Source organism: Engraulis encrasicolus, chromosome 7, assembly GCF_034702125.1.
Source record: "Engraulis encrasicolus isolate BLACKSEA-1 chromosome 7, IST_EnEncr_1.0, whole genome shotgun sequence".
NCBI lineage: Eukaryota > Metazoa > Chordata > Actinopteri > Clupeiformes > Engraulidae > Engraulis > Engraulis encrasicolus.
The window spans coordinates 1,456,432-1,475,292 of NC_085863.1; the positions used below are offsets into that span (position 1 = coordinate 1,456,432).

The window sequence follows — 18,861 nt, forward strand, 5'->3', positions numbered from 1 at the left end:
ACAAATATTCTGCTTAACTCGACTCACAGAGTACAACAGCTAAAACAATCTCCACTAATGATCTATTTTCACTTTCAGTTACAAATGTTATTCTTAACTCTACTCACAGAGTACAACAGCTACTACAGTCACCACACCTCATGGAGGTCAAAGCAGCACGAGGACTGGACAGAGACGGCTTTACCAATAAGCAGACTGGGCAGTAGCCTAGGGCCACACCAATAAGCAGACTAGGGCCCCACCAATAAGCTGCCCAGGGCCCCACCAATAAGCAGACTAGGGCCCCACCAATAAGCAGACTAGGGCCCCACCAATAAGCAGACTAGGGCCCCACCAATAAGCAGACTAGGGCCCCACCAATAAGCAGACTAGGGCCCCACCAATAAGCAGAGGAGGGCCCCACCAATAAGCAGAGGAGGGCCCCACCAATAAGCTGCCCAGGGCCCCACCAATAAGCTGCCCAGGGCCCCACCAATAAGCAGACTAGGGCCCCACCAATAAGCAGAGGAGGGCCCCACCAATAAGCAGACTAGGTCCCCACCAATAAGCTGCATAGGTCCCCACCAATAAGCAGACTAGGGCCCCACCAATAAGCAGACTATAGGCCCCACCAATAAGCTGCCTAGGGCCCCCCCAATAAGCAGGCGAGGGCCCCACCAATAAGCAGGCGAGGGCCCCACCAATAAGCTGCCTAGGCCACCACCAATAAGCAGAGGAGGGCCCCACCAATAAGCAGACTGGGGCCCCCCACCAATAAGCAGACTGGGGGCCCCAACAGTCAGCCCAGTGAATGTAATTCAAAATGGCCCCATGTCTTTATTTTGCCTAGGGCCCCCAGATGGGTAGAAGCGCTGCTGTGGCCTGAGTCATCGCCCCCAGGTGGTGAAAACTGCTGCTGAGTCATATGTGGTGTGTGGTGTGGTCATCATGTGGTCTCTAGAGGCCATATTCATGTTGACCAAACACTCATGCCTTGTAGTTGTCTTGGTGGACATTAGTGTCAATTGTTGTTTACAGTAGACACAGTAGAGCGGAGGAGTAGTCCAAGAACCCGGTTGAGTAGTAAACCAGGTTAAATTAACCTTAAGGTTGTGCTAAATCAGCCTGGAGTCCTCCTTGTCTTAGCTAATGACACCCATGGGCTAGCTATATTATATGATTTACCACAGCCTCAAGGTTAACTTCTCCTGCATCAGTACTGACCCAGCTTGTCTGTTGGTATTTTTGTTGTTATGTGTTGTATGTTGCAGCAGCTTTGTGAGTGTCCAAGACACATTTCCTGTGGGGCAAATGTGATCTCGATCTGGACTTCTCTGGAGTAGTCTAGTCTATACAGTCCTATCATGAAGGCTGTAGGGAATGCCCTGTCTGGGCCACCAAGGGGAAGCGCCCTGTAGGGGCAGAGGAAAGGGGAGGAGAGGAATGGAGAGGAGAGGAGAGGAGAGGGGAGGAGAGGAATGGAGAGGAGAAGAGAGGAGAGATGAGGAGAGGAGAGGAGAGGAGAGGACAGGGGAGGACAGGAGAGGAGAGGACAGAGGAGGAGAGGAGAGGAGAGGAGAGGAGAGGAGAGGAGTTGAGGAGGAGGAGAAGAGAGAGAAGAGGAGAGGAGATGAGAGAAGAGGAGAGGAGAGGAGAGGAGTGGAGAGGAGAGAAGTAGGGGAGAGGAGAGGAGAGGAGGAACGGAGAGGAGTGGAGAAGAGAGGAGAGGAGAAGAGAGGAGAGGAGAGGAGAGGAGTGGAGAAGAGAGGAGAGGAGAAGAGAGGAGAGGAGAGGAGAGGAGAGGAGCGGAGCTAGTACGAGAGGAGAAGGCCAGGAATTCCAGCCCCATGTTTCTGGGGAAGTGAAGCGCGGGTTTCTGGTGTGAGGTCACTGTCTCTGGCCAGTAGTACGCCGGAATTGTAGAACAACACACACTGTTTACACACAGAAAAGCACATGTATACACACACACACACACACACACACACACACACACACACACACACACACACACACACACACACACACACACACACACACACACACACACACACACACACACACACACACACACACACACACACTATGGGCAAATACAGGCACTGTTACCCCAAAGTTAGGTTAGTAGAGGCTGCTAATGAAAGGTTGTGGAAGCTCCACAAGGGGCTGCAACAATAACACGTATCACACAACAGTGAAGATGACGGACCACACAACATAACAACATAACATTTAACAGAACACATAGGTGAATTATGCCATTGTTGAGAGCACCACAAGGTCATATTAAAATAGGGAACTATGAGGCAGTCATCTGAAAACATAGTCATGTGTATCACTCATCCCTGTCAACGTTCAGTTGCAACATCTGGTAGATGTTTATGGTAGCAGTGGGGCAAATGTTGACTGTAATGTAATATTGTAATGGAATGTAATACAATATAGGCTAATATAATGGTGGGATTATATGCGCTCCTTCCACGAGAACACAGGAGCCTACGCCAAAGGGATTCATATGCCATGTTTACTAACCTGATGCACAACGCCAAAGAGATTCATATGCCATGTTTACTAACCTGATGTACAAAAGGTTAATAAATCAATATAGGGTCAATATCTTCAATTTTGCCTCTCGAGTCCTCATGGTAGAAATATCAGTAGAATGATAAAGTTAGGCCATTATGCAGACATACGGCACTCATTGTGCATTAATACAGATGAGAAACTGATTGCTAAACTCTCCAGATTGGAAACTTTTTCAACTCTGTTTGTTGAAGAGCAGAGCTCCTGTGTCTACTGTGGGTGTTAGATGTCACAGGCAGCAGCTACAGGCGGAAGCCATCACACGTTGAAGCCTTGAAACTATAAAAAAAACCTTCAAAACCCAAGAGGTGGAGATGAAGCAGCCTTTGGTTGAAATGGAGCCCTGAGACTGTGCGCACACTTCAGGTATTTTTGTGTGCAAAGCTTTACTTGACGAGTGGGCTTTCGGTCCTTCATTAGACAGACCTCCTTTGGTGAAAACGGACACAAACATGAAGTTACCAACATACATAAGATATAAACATACATACGAAGGTAACAACTAAAAATGAATGAATACAATAATTGACATTAGTATTAAGAATGCAACAACAACAACAAAAGATCTGACACCACAAGAAAAAATGTACATGTGACGGAGGACCCTCAAAGTACACTATAGGCCAGTAGCAAACACATTTATCTTTATTTTGATTTCACAATAATTAGTAAGCATGTGTGCTGCCAGTGGGCTGGTCAACAGTGGCCGTCACCTAAAAATATAAAAGCAGAAGTGGCATGGGGCAGCGGCAGCAGCAGGATTCCCCTGTGAGAAGTTTTATATTTAAGTAGTAGAGCGGCGAGTGGAAATCCCACAGCCCTAAACCCACGGGCTTGGTGATGCTGAGGTCAGGGGTGGGCGGGACCCACGGGCTTGGTGATGATGAGGTCAGGGGTGGGCGGGAGGTGTGAAGCGTTAGACTGCTATAATACTGAAGAGACGAGAGAGGAAGTCATCAGACATCAAGAGAGAGATCAAGAGACGTATCAAGATGACAGGCGCCACTCACTTACACTTCCTTGTTTTGATGCTCTGTGGTGAGTTAACGTACATCTCCTTTCAACATTTAATACTTTGATTTCCATCTAAACGTGTGTTCAGTTCAAGTGGCAATCTCTGCATACAGTGTACAGCATGTTCACAGTAACCTAAATATGACGACAAACAAGAATGTTATGATCATACCTCAAAAAGAGTATTCCGAGTTTCAAGTCAAGATGTTTATTTTAAATTTGTTGTGCCTTCAATGTTTTGTGAGGGTCTATAATGTTAGTGCATCACATTTATTTTTCAAAAAGAAAACATTCAGGTGTTTGTAGTAAGACAATGTTTCTAAAATATACTGATGTGGAGGTGTTTTATTTAATTTTGAAAAATTAAACAATGATTTTGTAGTCTGAAGTTAATCAATAAGATTGTTGGAATCGCTTATAGGCATTTAGCAGGTCAGGTGTTATGGATGAGATGCTCAATGCTCTCAGTAGCCCTCTGCTCTCATGCACGCACGCACACGCACACACACACACACACACACACACACACACACACACACACACACACACACACACACACACACACACACACACACACACACACACACACACACACACACACACACCTCTGCTCTCTCCTCAGCTCTCATCCACACCCCCTGCATGTTCTCCTCTCCAGGCCAGTGGTACGACAGCAGACAGACTTTAGAGCTTAGAGCTGCTACATATGGCACTTACTGTGTTAGAGAATTGCTACATATGGCACTTACTGTGTTAGAGAATTGCCAGATATGGTATTTAGAGGCTACAGTATGTGTTAGAGAATTGCCAGGCTACAGTATGTGATTAAACAGAACAAAATCATGGCATGTAGTCTATCAGGAGACAGCTGCATGAGTTAGTGTGGCGCACGCTTGTGTGTTTGTGTGTGTAGTCATGCCAGCCACTGCTGTGTGTATGGCTTCATGCTATATAATCATCTGATTATGGAGACCATATACATACTGCTGTGTGTATGGCTTCATGCTATATAATCATCTGATTATGGAGACCATATAGCTGGTTACACTGTTGACCCATTATTGGTTTCGTGTGTGTGAAATTGGGAATGTGTATATATGTGTATGTGTGTGTACGTGTATTTTGAAAGCGCTTTGAATTTGTGAATTTAACTTCATAGTTGTGATAATGTGCTATATAAATAGGCCTACGTGTTGTATATTGTATTGTATTGCCATCTAGCTCGTTGTATTTCAACTCTATTGTTGAATAATTGTCGTCTAACCTGTTACAGTTCAACAGTATTGGCTATCCGTGTAGCATGCTACATGCTACAGTGATCCATTGACTTTCACTAGCTTAGCTACATACTCCCTCTTTTAACTTGTCTTAAAGCAAGACAACGGCTTAACATGAAAAATAAGACACTTTACCACCTTTATAAACCCTGGCCAACGATTGTAACTGTATTAAGCCCCAAAATAGTGGCATACCCCTTTAACCATGACTCCCCTGGGGGTGTTCTGGAGCACTATACTGTAAGTGTCTCATATGTAGCTGGTGGGCCGCACCAGACTCTACATCATAGTGGTGGTCGAGCGCTTGGCTAGAGGCCTATACATACATCATGGAGGAGTGTGTGAAAGCAGAGCAGAGGATGTCAACATGGAGGAGTGTGTGAAAGCAGAGGATGTCAACTGGTCTGCCTTTCACTCTACTGCATTACCACACACACACACATACACACACACACACACACACAACACACACAGACACACAGACACACACACACATACATACACACACACACACACACACACACACACACGCACACACTTTCCCCCCGACACACACACACACACACACACACACACACACACACACACTTTCTCCCCGACACACACACACATACACACACACTTCCCCCTGACACACACACACCAAAAAAGGTCCGCCAGTGCAGCGCGACGAGCTGCTGAGGTCACATGGGACAGGAAGTGGTGATGAGGGGGCGCATGAAGAGGGGGGGGGGGTCGGGGTGACGAGTGTGTGTGTGTGTGTGTGTGTGTGTGTGTGTGTGTGTGTGTGTGTGTGTGTGTGTGTGTGTGTGTGTGTGTGTGTGTGTGTGTGTGTGTGTGTGTGTGAATGTGTGTGTGTACCGGTATGTTTATTTGTGTTTCCGTTTGGGGGGATGGGGTGAGGAGGATGCTACTACCACTGAGAGAAGAAGACTTGCTTTCTGAAGTGTGCGTGCGTGCATGCATGTGTGCGTGCGTGTGTGTGTGTGTGTGTTGTCACCACTGAGAGGAGAGGACTTGCTTTCTCACCTGCCCACCATCACTTTCCTCTCCCACCTCCCGTAGCGGAAACTACAGCTATAGTTGAGTCACAGGGGGTGTGTGTGTGTGTGTGTGTGTGTGTGTGTGTGTGTGTGTGTGTGTGTGTGTGTGTGTGTGTGTGTGTGTGTGTGTGTGTGTGTGTGTGTGTGTGTGTGTGTGTGTGTGTGTGTGTGTGTGTGTGTGTGTGTGTAATGAGTGGTCGTTTTTTCACCATTGCTCCTTTCCAGTGCCCCCTCTGTCACCTTCCCTCCCCTCAGCTGACCTATACTCAACACACACACACACACACACACACACACACACACACACACACACACACACACACACACACACACACACACACACACACACACACACACACACACACACACGCTGTGTTGAACTATACTCAAACTAATATTGTTACGAACACGCTGTGTTGAACTATACTCAAACTAATATCATTACGACGCGCTGTGTGCGTTTCCCGCGTATGTTACAAACTCTAAGGTTATATATTAGTATTGGTAGTTTTGGTTTTGTATAGTTTTTGCATGATCATATTATTGAGTGATGGGAAAATGGAGTCATTAGTTACAGTCCAGTGCCACATATTCCAAATGACTTGGTTGTACCTGCCCAGTCAGCCATGTGATTGGCTGGTTTAATGATCACCTGGTTGAATTTGAGCAGGTAAAACAAGATCATTTGGAATATGTGGCACTAGATTGTAACTAATGAATTAATTTTGCCCATCACTGATAATATTCATATTTGTATCCTAGTTCTTTGGCAATTGTAACCTATTTGTTGATGTATTCTTCTCTATGTTGTAGGCCTACTGTAGGAAACCCTCATCTAAGTGTAATGTAATGTAGTGTAATGTAGTGTAATGTAGTGTAACGTAATATAATGTAGTGTAATGTAAAGTAATGTAATGTAGTGTAGTGTAATGTAATGTAATGTAATGTGATGTGATGTAATGTAATGTAATCTATTCTCCTCTGTGTCCTGTAGGTCTGGGCGTGTGTTCAGCCATGCGGCAGGTGGCGGTGGTGGAGGGTCAGAGGCTGCTGCTCTCCTGCCTGAAGGCTCCCGGCTCCATGGACTGGACGCGGCGGAGAAACAACAACGACGTGGTGCTGTTCCTTAACGACGTAAAAGGTGAGAGTACTTGGACACATTAGACTTGGACACAATGTAAAAGGTGAGAGTCTACTTGGACACATTAGACTTGGACACAATGTCAAAGGTGAGAGTCTACTTGGACACATTAGACTTGGACACAATGTAAAAGGTGACGTCTACTTGGACACAATGTCAAAGGTGAGAGTCTACTTGGACACATTAGACTTGGACACAATGTAAAAGGTGACGTCTACTTGGACACAATGTAAAAGGTGACGTCTACTTAGACACAATAGACTTAAATAGAATGTCAAAGCTCAGAGTCTACTTGGACACAATGTAAAAGGTGACGTCTACTTAGACACAATAGACTTAAATAGAATGTCAAAGCTCAGAGTCTACTTGGACACAATGTAAAAGGTGACGTCTACTTAGACACAATAGACTTAAATAGAATGTCAAAGCTCAGAGTCTACTTGGACACAATGTAAAAGGTGACGTCTACGTACTTGGACACAATATGATCCAATATATAGGCCTACAGTAGGCCTAACTCGCCCATCAGTAAGGGCTTGGAATGCATTCAACTGTGAAGTCCCAAATAGTACTGCTTAGATTCTACTGGGAAGTCCCAAATACTGCTTAGATTCTACGGTGAAGTCCCAAATAGCACTGCTTATTCTACTCAAGTTCTACTTTCCATTTCTATTGCAAAATAGAACTTGAGTGGATTTTTGACAGCGGCAGTCGGCAGTGTCCGGTTGAAATGAATGGCAAAGTAGCAAACTCGGTTGGCTGTGCGGGTGGGGGGGATTTTGAACAGGACTGGCCATGCATGCCGACGTTGTTGGTGTGAGAGGCCGAGTAGAACACACCGCCCAATAATCGGCAGAAAGACCACCATCTTCTCGCTGCCACCATGTCATGCTCTTGTGTGTAACAAGCCTAACTCTTTAACATTGTCTCCTATGTCGCTTCGCAGGCTACGACAAGGAAAACAAATACAACCTCCACAACTTCTCCAGTTCAGAGTACACGCTATCAGTGTATCCCGTCACGTTCAAAGACGAGGGCATTTACATATGCCACACCTACGGAGACAAAACTACCACACGCAGATACAATGTGACCGTCTTGGGTGAGTGAGTTGCTCTGTCAATCACAAGCATATAAGATTGAGATACTCGTCATCCTTTTAGTATTTTCATGTTCGGTGCATATTGTATAGCTAAGGGTCAGTGACGTTTTAGCAGTAGGCCCAGAGCCGTCTAATAACAGAGTTACGTCACTCCCATAGACCTCTATGGACCAATCTTTCCACAGCAATGGCGGCTCTCATGGAGCCTCACAGAGCGTTAACATGGAAATCCCCATTGACTTTAGTTCTATTAGAAGTAGTTACTTAGTTCTAGGAGGTGGCCGTAGAACACAGAAAATGTGGTAAAGGTAATGTAATTTGTTTGTACTTAATCTTTGTTTGGTATGTGATGGTTCCGTGTTAGTTTCCAACGAACAGAAGTTTACAGTTAAGAAACATTTTAATCTACGCGAATCACATCACCAACCGACTTCCTGGTCCCCAGTTTGCGCAACTCTTATTAGACGGCTCTGAGTAGGCCTAGCACACATCAGGGTGGTGCAACCACAGCTAATGCCACTATTGTATGGACTACATTTGTTTGTTTGTTTGTTTGTTTTTAGTAGAGTGTATAAGAAGCATGTTCATTGCAGTACATTAATTATTTGCTAATTAATTTATGGGCATCAGCTGCTGTTGCACCACCTGACTTCTGGGTCAACTAAACATCAACATAATCCTGTGGCAACCATTGCACCCCATCCTCTGCTCGTGAGTGTTTTAAAGGGGTATGCCACTATTTTTAAGTGTTTTAAGTGGAGTGTTATGTCGCCCCCTACAGGAGAGCCCCAGATCTCCTCCACTAAGCACCAGGACAGGACACTGGTCAAGTGCTCCGTCAGAGGAAACACTCCGGCCCTCGACCTCTCATGGCAGTTTGGCAACGCCATCCATCTTGAAGGTCAGTGCCACCCTTGTACGTTACTAGCAGACACGTTACGTTACCGCTAACAGCTAACACATTACAAACATGAGCAGGGCCGCTAACAGCTAACACATTACAGACATGAGCAGGGCCGCTAACAGCTAACACATTACAAACATGAGCAGGGCCGCTAACAGATTTGGCAGACACAATTCTGGGCCCTCTCTCTCCCTGGGCCTGGGACAATTTCCCCCACCCCCCCCCACCCGCACCCAACACACACACACACACACACACACACACAAACACACACACACACACACACACACACACACACACACACACACACACACACACACACACACACACACACACACACACACAAACACACACACACACACACACACACACCCACCCACACACACACACACACACACACACACACACACACACACACACACACACACACACACACACACACACACACACACACACACACACACACACACACACACACACACACACACAAACACACACACACACACACACAACACACACACACACACACACACACACACACACACACACACACACACACACACACACAAACACACATTAGCAGGGCCACTGGCAGCTTTGGCTGGGCCTGAGACAAAGGTCATCTGAGGTCACTTCCTACACGTCCCCCGTCTCTCTCCCACTCATGTCCTGTCCCACTCTTCACTCATGGGTCCTAAATTAGGATTTTTGTCATTTTAGGGGCAAGGCCATTTCAGAGGGCATTAGAGAGGGCATCAAGGCCACTGTGGCCTTATGTCACATGGTCCTCATGGCCCTTGCGAAATTCCTGCCCAGGACTCCTAAAAAAGGCGAAAAATATAAATATACTGTAAATATATATATAAAAAATAAATAAATATATAAATAACTTTCTCTTGGTATTCGCCAGCAGCTCAGCCGCAGCACTCGAGGCAGGAGAGTAACGGCAGATGGACGTCGGAGATATCCCACAGCATCCAGGTCCTCAGGAAGAGACTGGTGGTCAAGTGCATACTACGCAACCCGACTCTACCCCACGCCGAGGTCAGATTCATCACCTTAGAGAACACAAGTGAGTATCATGTCATGTTGAACACGCACCCACCAGTATGGCACATTTAGCTAATGTGCCACTATGGTATGGATTTTTTGTTGTTTGTTTGTTTTTAGTTGACTATCCCAGAAGCATATTCATTGCAGCACATCAACCACCAAATACTAATTCATTTATGGGCATTGAATGCCGTTACTCCACCTGACGTTTGAGCCAAAAAAAAAAAAGGTCTTTCATGTAAAACCCAAACGTATGAGGAATAGAGAGGAGGTGGATCATTCTGATATTGAGGAATAGAGAGGAGGTGGATCATTCTCCTATTGTAATGATGACACGTCACGTAGTGATGAAAGTGGAAACTGTAGCCAGCCCTGCCCTGCCCTCTCCTTTGTGACGCCGCTAGAGACGCGTGACCACGCTTCTCTATTCCACACCAGTCTGACCTACTGATACTCCAAAAAAACAGGAAATAAAATGTTGTTGTGATGATGGTGAATGTGGAGAGTTAGGTGCTTTTTCAGCACGCTGCATGAGAATCAAGTGGTCAGCACGTAGTATGGGGGAGGGAAGGAGAAAACAGCTCTCCATTTCCCAGAAATCACCAAACCCCACCAGCACAGATATTCTATGGAAGTCTTGAAAATACTGTTTAATTTTTTTTTCACTGAAATGATTTAACAATCTCTATCATTTTGTTATTTCACAGAAACTCGGCCGCTCTCCACACAAGCGAGCAAAACAGAGGCCACAACATGGCAGACCCCAACTGACATCCCAAGCGTATCCAAGACTACAGCTTCGACAGGTAGCCTACAACACTGATTATCAGTGGCTAATATTGATGAGCGACTGTTTACAATCAACGTTTAACTTACTCTGCAACGTCCAACATGACTTCCCCATAATGAGGCTTTCAGACTGCAAGTATAAACAGTAGGCCTATAAAGCTGTAAACTACCTTATTAACCACATTTACCTCAGTTAAGTATTACCGCCAACATTAGAGAGAAGTATGTAGACTCTGTGGGAAATTCTGGCCGATATGGCATTGAAATAGTTATGTGAGAGTGGGCGTGTGGGAATATGGCATTTAAAGTTAAGAGAGAGTTGGTGTGGCGTATGATCTGTCTGCCCACAGAGCTTCAGTAGTGGTGGCCACAACCAAACCAGGGCATTTACTGGAAGTCACATGGTCTACTGCTCTCAACTGCCGTTATTAGGAGGCAGGCCATATTACATCTGTTAGAGCCCCCTCCAGTGGCCCTCATGATGTACTGCAAAGGAAACAACCATACACGTTTGAGACTTTGTTAGTTAGTTAGATAACCGAAGATAGTTTAGACAAGATTTCAGTTAGTGATTTATTTTGGTTAGGTTGAATTTGTCTATTTGAATGCGAGTCGTATTTAGGAGTTTGAAATGAATTGATTTTTTTTTTTAAGATAAAAAAACACTATTTGAGCCACTCCCTACTAAAGTTAAAAAGCCTTTATTGAACACTGGCTACATGGCATTGATGAATTGATTTTTTAATTGATTGACTACATGAATTGATTTTTTTTTTTTTGAACAGGCAAAAAAGACCACACACAAACAGTTGGCCTAGAAACAAGTCCACATCCTGAAACAGCAGAGCCAGCCAATAACACATCCCCCCTGGACAACACTAACACCACGCTGACCAATACCAGCCTCACAACAGACAACAGCACTAGGAATGACACTACAGGTAATATTCACACACACACACACACACACACACACACACACACACACACACACTCACTCACTCACTCACTCACTCACTCACTCACTCACTCACTCACTCACTCACTCACTCACTCACTCACTCACTCACTCACTCTCTCTCTCTCTCTCTCTCTCTCTCTCTCTCTCTCTCTCTCTCTCTCTCTCTCTCTCTCTCTCTCTCTCTCTCTCTCTCTCATGCATGTGTGAGCGCACGCACGCACACACACACACACACACACACACACACACACACACACACACACACACACACACACACACACACACACACACACACACACACAGATTTGTAAACTATTGTGTAAATGTTCAAACTCATTTAATAGAACAGTAAAATCTTGTGGAACAGAATCATTGCAAACTAAATGTCCTAAATAAGCTGACCTGTACTGACATGGTTTCCTGCTGTTGTGGTCCATCAGCTGTTCCTGAGGGTTCTCGCGAGGGGGCCTCATCAGCCCAGCAGGGCAGCGCCTCGCTCTTCATCACCTCCGTCACCTTCCTCATCCTCTGCCTCCTCATCGTCGTCACCTTCCTAGTCGTCAAGCTGCGGAGGGAGCAGGTCAAGTGGAAATTAGGTCGGCAACACACTACACACACTACACACACTACACACACACACACACACACTACACACACTACACACACTACACACACTACACACACTACACACACTATACACACTACACACTACACACACTACACACACACACACACACACACACACACACACACACTACACACACACACACACACACACACACACACACACACTACACACACTACACACACACACACACTACACACACTACACACACTACACACACTACACACACACTACACACACTACACACACACACTACACACACTACACACCATCACATTATATCAAGTGGAGAATAGGTAGGCACCACACTACACACTACACACACTACACACACTACACACACTACACACACTACACACACTACACTACACACACACACACACACTACACACACTACACACACTACACACACTACACACACTACACACACTACACACTACACACACTACACCTAGTGTACACTACTACACAAACACTACACACTACACACACTACACACACTACACATTGTCTACTCTACACACACACAACACACACCATACCTAGTGTACACTACTACACAAACACTACACACTACACACACTACACACACTACACACTCTACACACACACTACACACACTACACACACTACACACACACACACACACACACTACACACACTACACACCATCACATTACATACAAGTGGAGAATAGGTAGGCAGCGAGTACACACCATCGCACTACACTGACATAGTACACATCAAGTGGAGACATCACACAAGTAGGCATCACACAACACCGAGTGGAGACATCACACAAGTAGGCGTCACACAACACCGAGTGGAGACTAGGTTGGCAACAGCTATACTGACTACATCACACTACATCTCCATCACACTACACATCACATACAGTAGCATCGACCTTATACACTGACAACATGAGAAGGCATCACACTTCACTGACAACATGAGAAGGCATCACACTTCACTGACATCACTAGTAGCGTTGACCTTATACACTGACAACATGAGAAGGCATCACACTTCACTGACATCACTAGTAGCGTTGACTATATACGTACACTGACAACACTAGACTAGTAGGTAGGGCTGCACGATTATGGAAAAAATCATAATCACGATTATTTTGGTCAAAATCATCACTAGACCAGTAGGCCACACTACATTCACTGAGTACACTAGCTAGGCAGCACCCTATATAGAATACACCGACAACACTAGGCAGCAATACAGTACAAAGTACAGAGCGAGTCAGACCAAACACATTTGACAACACCGTGATAATAACATTGTATTCAAACTAATTGTCTTTTTTATTTCCCGTGTAGAAAAAGAGGACTCAAATCAGTCTGTGGAAAGCGGCAAATCCAAGACAAGCGGGGAGGACAACAAGCCTAAAATCTCCCTTGGTGAGTGGACAGCAAAATATCGAACACAAAGATTTACCTTTTTAGTTCATCAATAATGCACTCTCCCCGTACTCATTTGCCCTGCACTTAAGACCTACTGTACGCCTACGGTATATTGAAGGCAGCCACCTCACTGGGTCCCCTGAAAATATATTTCTTAATCGTATTACAAATGTAATTTCTAAGATTGCTTTACAAAACATGTCATATTTCATGTGAAACTGCATAACATTGAAATGATAACGGAGTCCGACTCCGGATAAGACAGGCTCATGGGCCACAGGTTCCCTACCCATGAGCCAGTGGAACTCTGCAATAGCTATTGAAGACAAATTACATGTATAACTGGGTCCTTGTCTTGACGTGCTGTATATTGCTTTGCATTTTAGGCTTCTTGAAGAGCAACTTCAGGAAATACAGGGCAGATAAGGACAGCGGCCTGGGCACACCGCAGGCCTCAGCGTCCACATCCGCATCCGACCTGGAGGCTCACTCAGCATCAGCAGCACACTCAGCATCGCATTCAACATCAGCACGGCACTCAGCATCGCACACTGTGGAGGTGACAGTTGAAAACCACTCCAGCAACAGCAACAGCAACGCCCACCAGCACACAGAAGCACCAGCGGCACCCGTTAAAGAGACGGAACTCTGATGTTCTACTGTGAGGGACTAAAGAGACGGAACTCTGAGGTTCTACTGTGAGGGTCTAAAGAGACGGAACTCTGACGTTTTACTGTGAGGGACTAAAGAGACGGAACTCTGACGTTCTACTGTGAGGGCCTACTCTGGGTCTAAAGAGAGGGAACTTTGAAGTTTTATTCTGGGTTTAAAGAGACGGAACTCTGGAGTTCTACTGTGAAGTTTTATTCTGGGTTTAAAGAGACGGAACTCTGGAGTTCTACTGTGAAGTTCTACTCTGGGTCGAAACTGGGAAAGGAACATCCAATCCAGTGCTGAGTTGCTTTTGGTGCTGTATCTACTAAATATATATGGGGATGTAAGCTTGATATGACCACGGTGGTGCTGGATCCACTATATGGGGATGTGAGCTTGATATACACCCCTGGGGGTAATTGTAGTATGTGGTGCTCTGGTACGGTATTTATTATGGTGGAACACGGTGACATGTTGCCCTGTGAGTAAAGAGTAAAGAGGGGTTTGTCTTCCTCACCCCAACGTAACCCCTGGTAATGCTTTAGTTTATGTGACATAAGCTTTAAATGACTTTGAATTTGAGGTTGAACCACATGTGTCGATATACATTGGACTATTAATACTGGTTATATTGTGGTTGAACCACATGTGTCGATATACATTGGACTATTAATACTGGTTATATCAGCAGTGCCATTGGACCAGGTGTTGTAATACATACTGTATGGAAATAAATTGTTTGTTTGTTTGTTTTTTAAAGGAAAATATGTGGCTGTAAATAGCAGAAATGTGCATCAGGCTTCAGGCCAACATCCTAAAGATATGCTGTGTGTGCACATGTATGTGGCTTGTTAGCTTTATCCACAGAAAATATATTTTTGTATTATTTTATATTTTTATCATATTTTTTATATTGTGTAATGCCATTCTTACCGTTGTGGACAATGTAAGAGAAATAAAGTCACTGTGACTTACTTTATTCAGATTCAGAGTCAGTGAATTTGCTTTTATCTGACAAGTCAGTGTGAAATGATGGCCATATCACATAATAAGTAAACCTCATGTATATATTTCCAGACTGCATATAATAGCCTAAACCAGTGTCAAACTCAAATTCTTTGAGGGCCAAAATTAAGATCTGGAATGACGTCGTGGGCCAAACTAAAATTGTTTGTGCACTCACTTAATACTCAAATTAAATTTCACAAACACTCCTTCCCATCATACAGCACATGGCAACTCAAATGTGCCTGTCTGTTGCATGCTGGGAGATGTTACAGAGGCCCAAGCATAGGCCACTCCTGACACACCGCATTTCATGTTCAAGTCATATTATATAGACTATTAATGGTGTATGTGGGCCATCTGTAAAACACGTTTGAAAAATGATCTTGCGGGCCAAATAAAATGACCCAGCGGGCCAGGAGTCCGTATCTAGAAAGCGTCTTTGCTAACGACGGTAGCAACGTCCTTCGTAAGAGCGACTCAACTCTCTCTCGACAGCGACGCTCACCACTAAATCCAAGGGAATGGTAAGACGGTCTTAAGACGGTTAGCAACGACAAGAATCGAGAAACGGACCCCAGATCTGGCCCCCTGGCCTGAGTTTGACATCCCTGGCCTACACACATACAGCACATTATAAACATACTGAATAACAGTGATGGGCAATCTGGATTCAGTAGTCCAGCTCTATGTATTCCAAATGGCATGGTTTTACCTGCATGGCTTGCTGCTTACACATCTTTTACTGTGGTATTGTATATACAGTACTCTCACTGTGCAGTATGGCCAGTTGAAATCCACCTGCTGCCTGTCGTAGCCTGGTCCTGACCATCCCATAATACTACCATTTCATTTGAGCCAAGTCTCTTGGTGGAAGTACGTAGGATGGTGCGCGAGGCTATGCCTGTTGAGTGAGGTGACAAATCTGTTACTGCGGTGTGACAGGTTTAAATCCACCAGCTGCTAGTGCAGGGCAGGGTTTCTCAACAGGGACGCTACAGTCCCCCAGGGGGCGTTGGGGTGCCCTAGGTGGGTGTTGAGAAGGATACAGCGGAGTAGGGGCGGGGCTTAGTTGCCATTGGGGAGCATTAGTCTATTTTTATTTTTCAATACTAAGGGGGTGTTGGCAGTCTTATGATGAGGTCAAGGGGGTGTTGGCAGTCTTATGATGAGGTCAAGGGGGTGTTGGCAGTCTTATGATGAGGTCAAGGGGGTGTTGGCAGTCTTATGATGAGGACAAGGGGGTGTTGGCAGTCTTATGATGAGGTCCATGGGGCGTTGGCAGTCTTATGATGAGGTCCAGGGGGCGTTGGCAGTCTTAAGATGAGGTCCAGGGGGCGTTGGCAGTCTTATGATGAGGACAAGGGGGTGTTGGCAGTCTTATGATGAGGTCAAGGGGGTGTTGGCAGTCTTATGATGAGGTCAAGGGGTTGAGAACTGTGCTAGGGCCTCCGAGGAAGCCTGGGAAGAGTAGACATTCAGCAAGATCAGCACAAGGCTACAGCACCACCGCAGTAGAGCTCCAGCTCACGCTCTACTGCAGGGATGTCAAACTCAGGCCCGGGGGCCAAATTTGGCCGGCGGAGCCAATTTATTTGGCCCGCGAGATCATTTCAAATGTGTATAACAGTTGGCCCACATACACCATAACTGTATGTAATTCGTATATCACAGGAATATGAGTGGGCCGCACACTCACACTCAACAGAATGTGCATGCACATTTGAACTGTGATGGGAATCTGTTTAGACAGAAATGTAAAAGTTTTAACTTTAGTCCATTTTTGTAATAAAAAAATTGAGTTTGGCCCGTGACTTCGCTCCAGATTTAGATTGTGGCCCTCGGTACATTTGAGTTTGACACCCCTGCTCTGCTGTATCCTGAGGGACATACTGAGGCCTTCTGCTCCTGCCAGAGGGCTACAGTGCTGCTTACACCTGCTGCCTGCAGTCAACAGTCAGCAAGATAAGTACAAGGCCAACAGCAGCTCCTCAGGGCTGTGTATGGGTATATAAGGTCTACAGCACCTCCTCAGGGTTGTGTATATAAGGCCTACAGCACCTCCTCAGGGTTGTGTATATAAGGCCTACAGCACCTCCTCAGGGTTGTGTATGGGTATATAATTAATACACCAGTTCCTCAGGGTTGTGTATATAAGGCCTACAGCACCTCCTCAGGGTTGTGTATGGGTATATAAGGCCTACAGTACCTCCTCAGGGTTGTGTATGGGTATATAAGGTCTACAGTACAGCAGCTCCTCAGGGTTGGGTATGGGTATATAAGGCCTACAGTACAGCAGCTCCTCAGGGCTGTGTATGGGTATATAAGGTCTACAGCACCTCCTCAGGGTTGTGTATATAAGGCCTACAGCACCTCCTCAGGGTTGTGTATATAAGGCCTACAGCACCTCCTCAGGGTTGTGTATATAAGGCCTACAGCACCTCCTCAGGGTTGTGTATGGGTATATAAGGCCTACAGCAGCTCCTCAGGGTTGTGTATGGGTATATAAGGCCTACAGTACCTCCTCAGGGTTGTGTATGGGTATATAATTAATACACCAGCTCCTCAGGGTTGTGTATGGGTATATAATTAATACACCAGCTCCTCAGGGTTGTGTATGGGTATATAAGGCCTTTAACAGCTCATCAGGGTTGTGTATATAAGGCCTACAGCACCTCCTCAGGGTTGTGTATGGGTATATAAGGTCTACAGCAGCTCCTCAGGGTTGTGTATAAGTACAAGGCTCCTCAGGGCTGTGTATGTAAGTACAAGGCCAACAGCAGCTCCTCAGGGCTGTGTATGGGTATGTCCCGCTAGGGCTGGACGATATGGAAAAAACCCTTAATCACGATATGGAGTACATTATATCACGATATGGAGTACATTATATCACGATATGGAGTACATTATATCACGATAACAATATATCGTCATATTGTCCAGCTCTATGTCCCTCCAGCTTATCTGAGGCACATACTGAGGCCGTATGCTCCTGCCAGAGAGCTACGCTCTACCAACATAAACCCATGACCCCTGCTCGCTCTAAGCCAGGGGTGGGGAGCCTGTGTTTTTCGAGGGCCGTTTTATCCGGCCCCCGATATAGTTTTACTGTTATACAGCTTCACATGAAATATGTGGACTTGGAATATGTGGAAATATGTGGACTTCTGAATATTTCCTGTGCACTTTGTATCTGCACGTGTTGCATGTGCTGATTATGAGCGTAAATGACAATGTGGGCGGGCCTGATTATGAGTGTAAATGACAATGTGGGACGGCCTGATTATGAGTAAATGATAAAGTGTTGTGTGTG

The 18,861-nt window shown here is 45.4% G+C and overlaps 1 protein-coding gene across 1 annotated transcript; it reads left to right on the plus strand.

Moving 5' to 3' along the window:
• The first annotated feature begins 3,525 nt into the window (after nt 1–3,525).
• On the plus strand, nt 3,526–10,941 carry LOC134452327 (cell adhesion molecule 3). The gene is made up of 6 exons (XM_063202675.1): nt 3,526–3,600; nt 6,891–7,037; nt 7,984–8,139; nt 8,921–9,040; nt 9,957–10,115; nt 10,804–10,941. Exons 1-6 carry the CDS (start codon nt 3,555–3,557, stop codon nt 10,917–10,919), a joined length of 744 nt encoding a protein of 247 aa, XP_063058745.1. The 5' UTR covers nt 3,526–3,554; the 3' UTR covers nt 10,920–10,941.
• Nucleotides 10,942–18,861: the final 7,920 nt, after the last annotated feature.

Bases quoted from the DNA above. Each gene is read 5' to 3' on its own strand.
- LOC134452327 (XM_063202675.1), top strand. From the start codon at position 3,555: ATGACAGGCGCCACTCACTTACACTTCCTTGTTTTGATGCTCTGTG. The intron at 8,140-8,920 runs GTGAGTGAGTTG...CGCCCCCTACAG, and splicing joins ATACAATGTGACCGTCTTGG to GAGAGCCCCAGATCTCCTCC. The intron at 9,041-9,956 runs GTCAGTGCCACC...ATTCGCCAGCAG, and splicing joins CAACGCCATCCATCTTGAAG to CTCAGCCGCAGCACTCGAGG.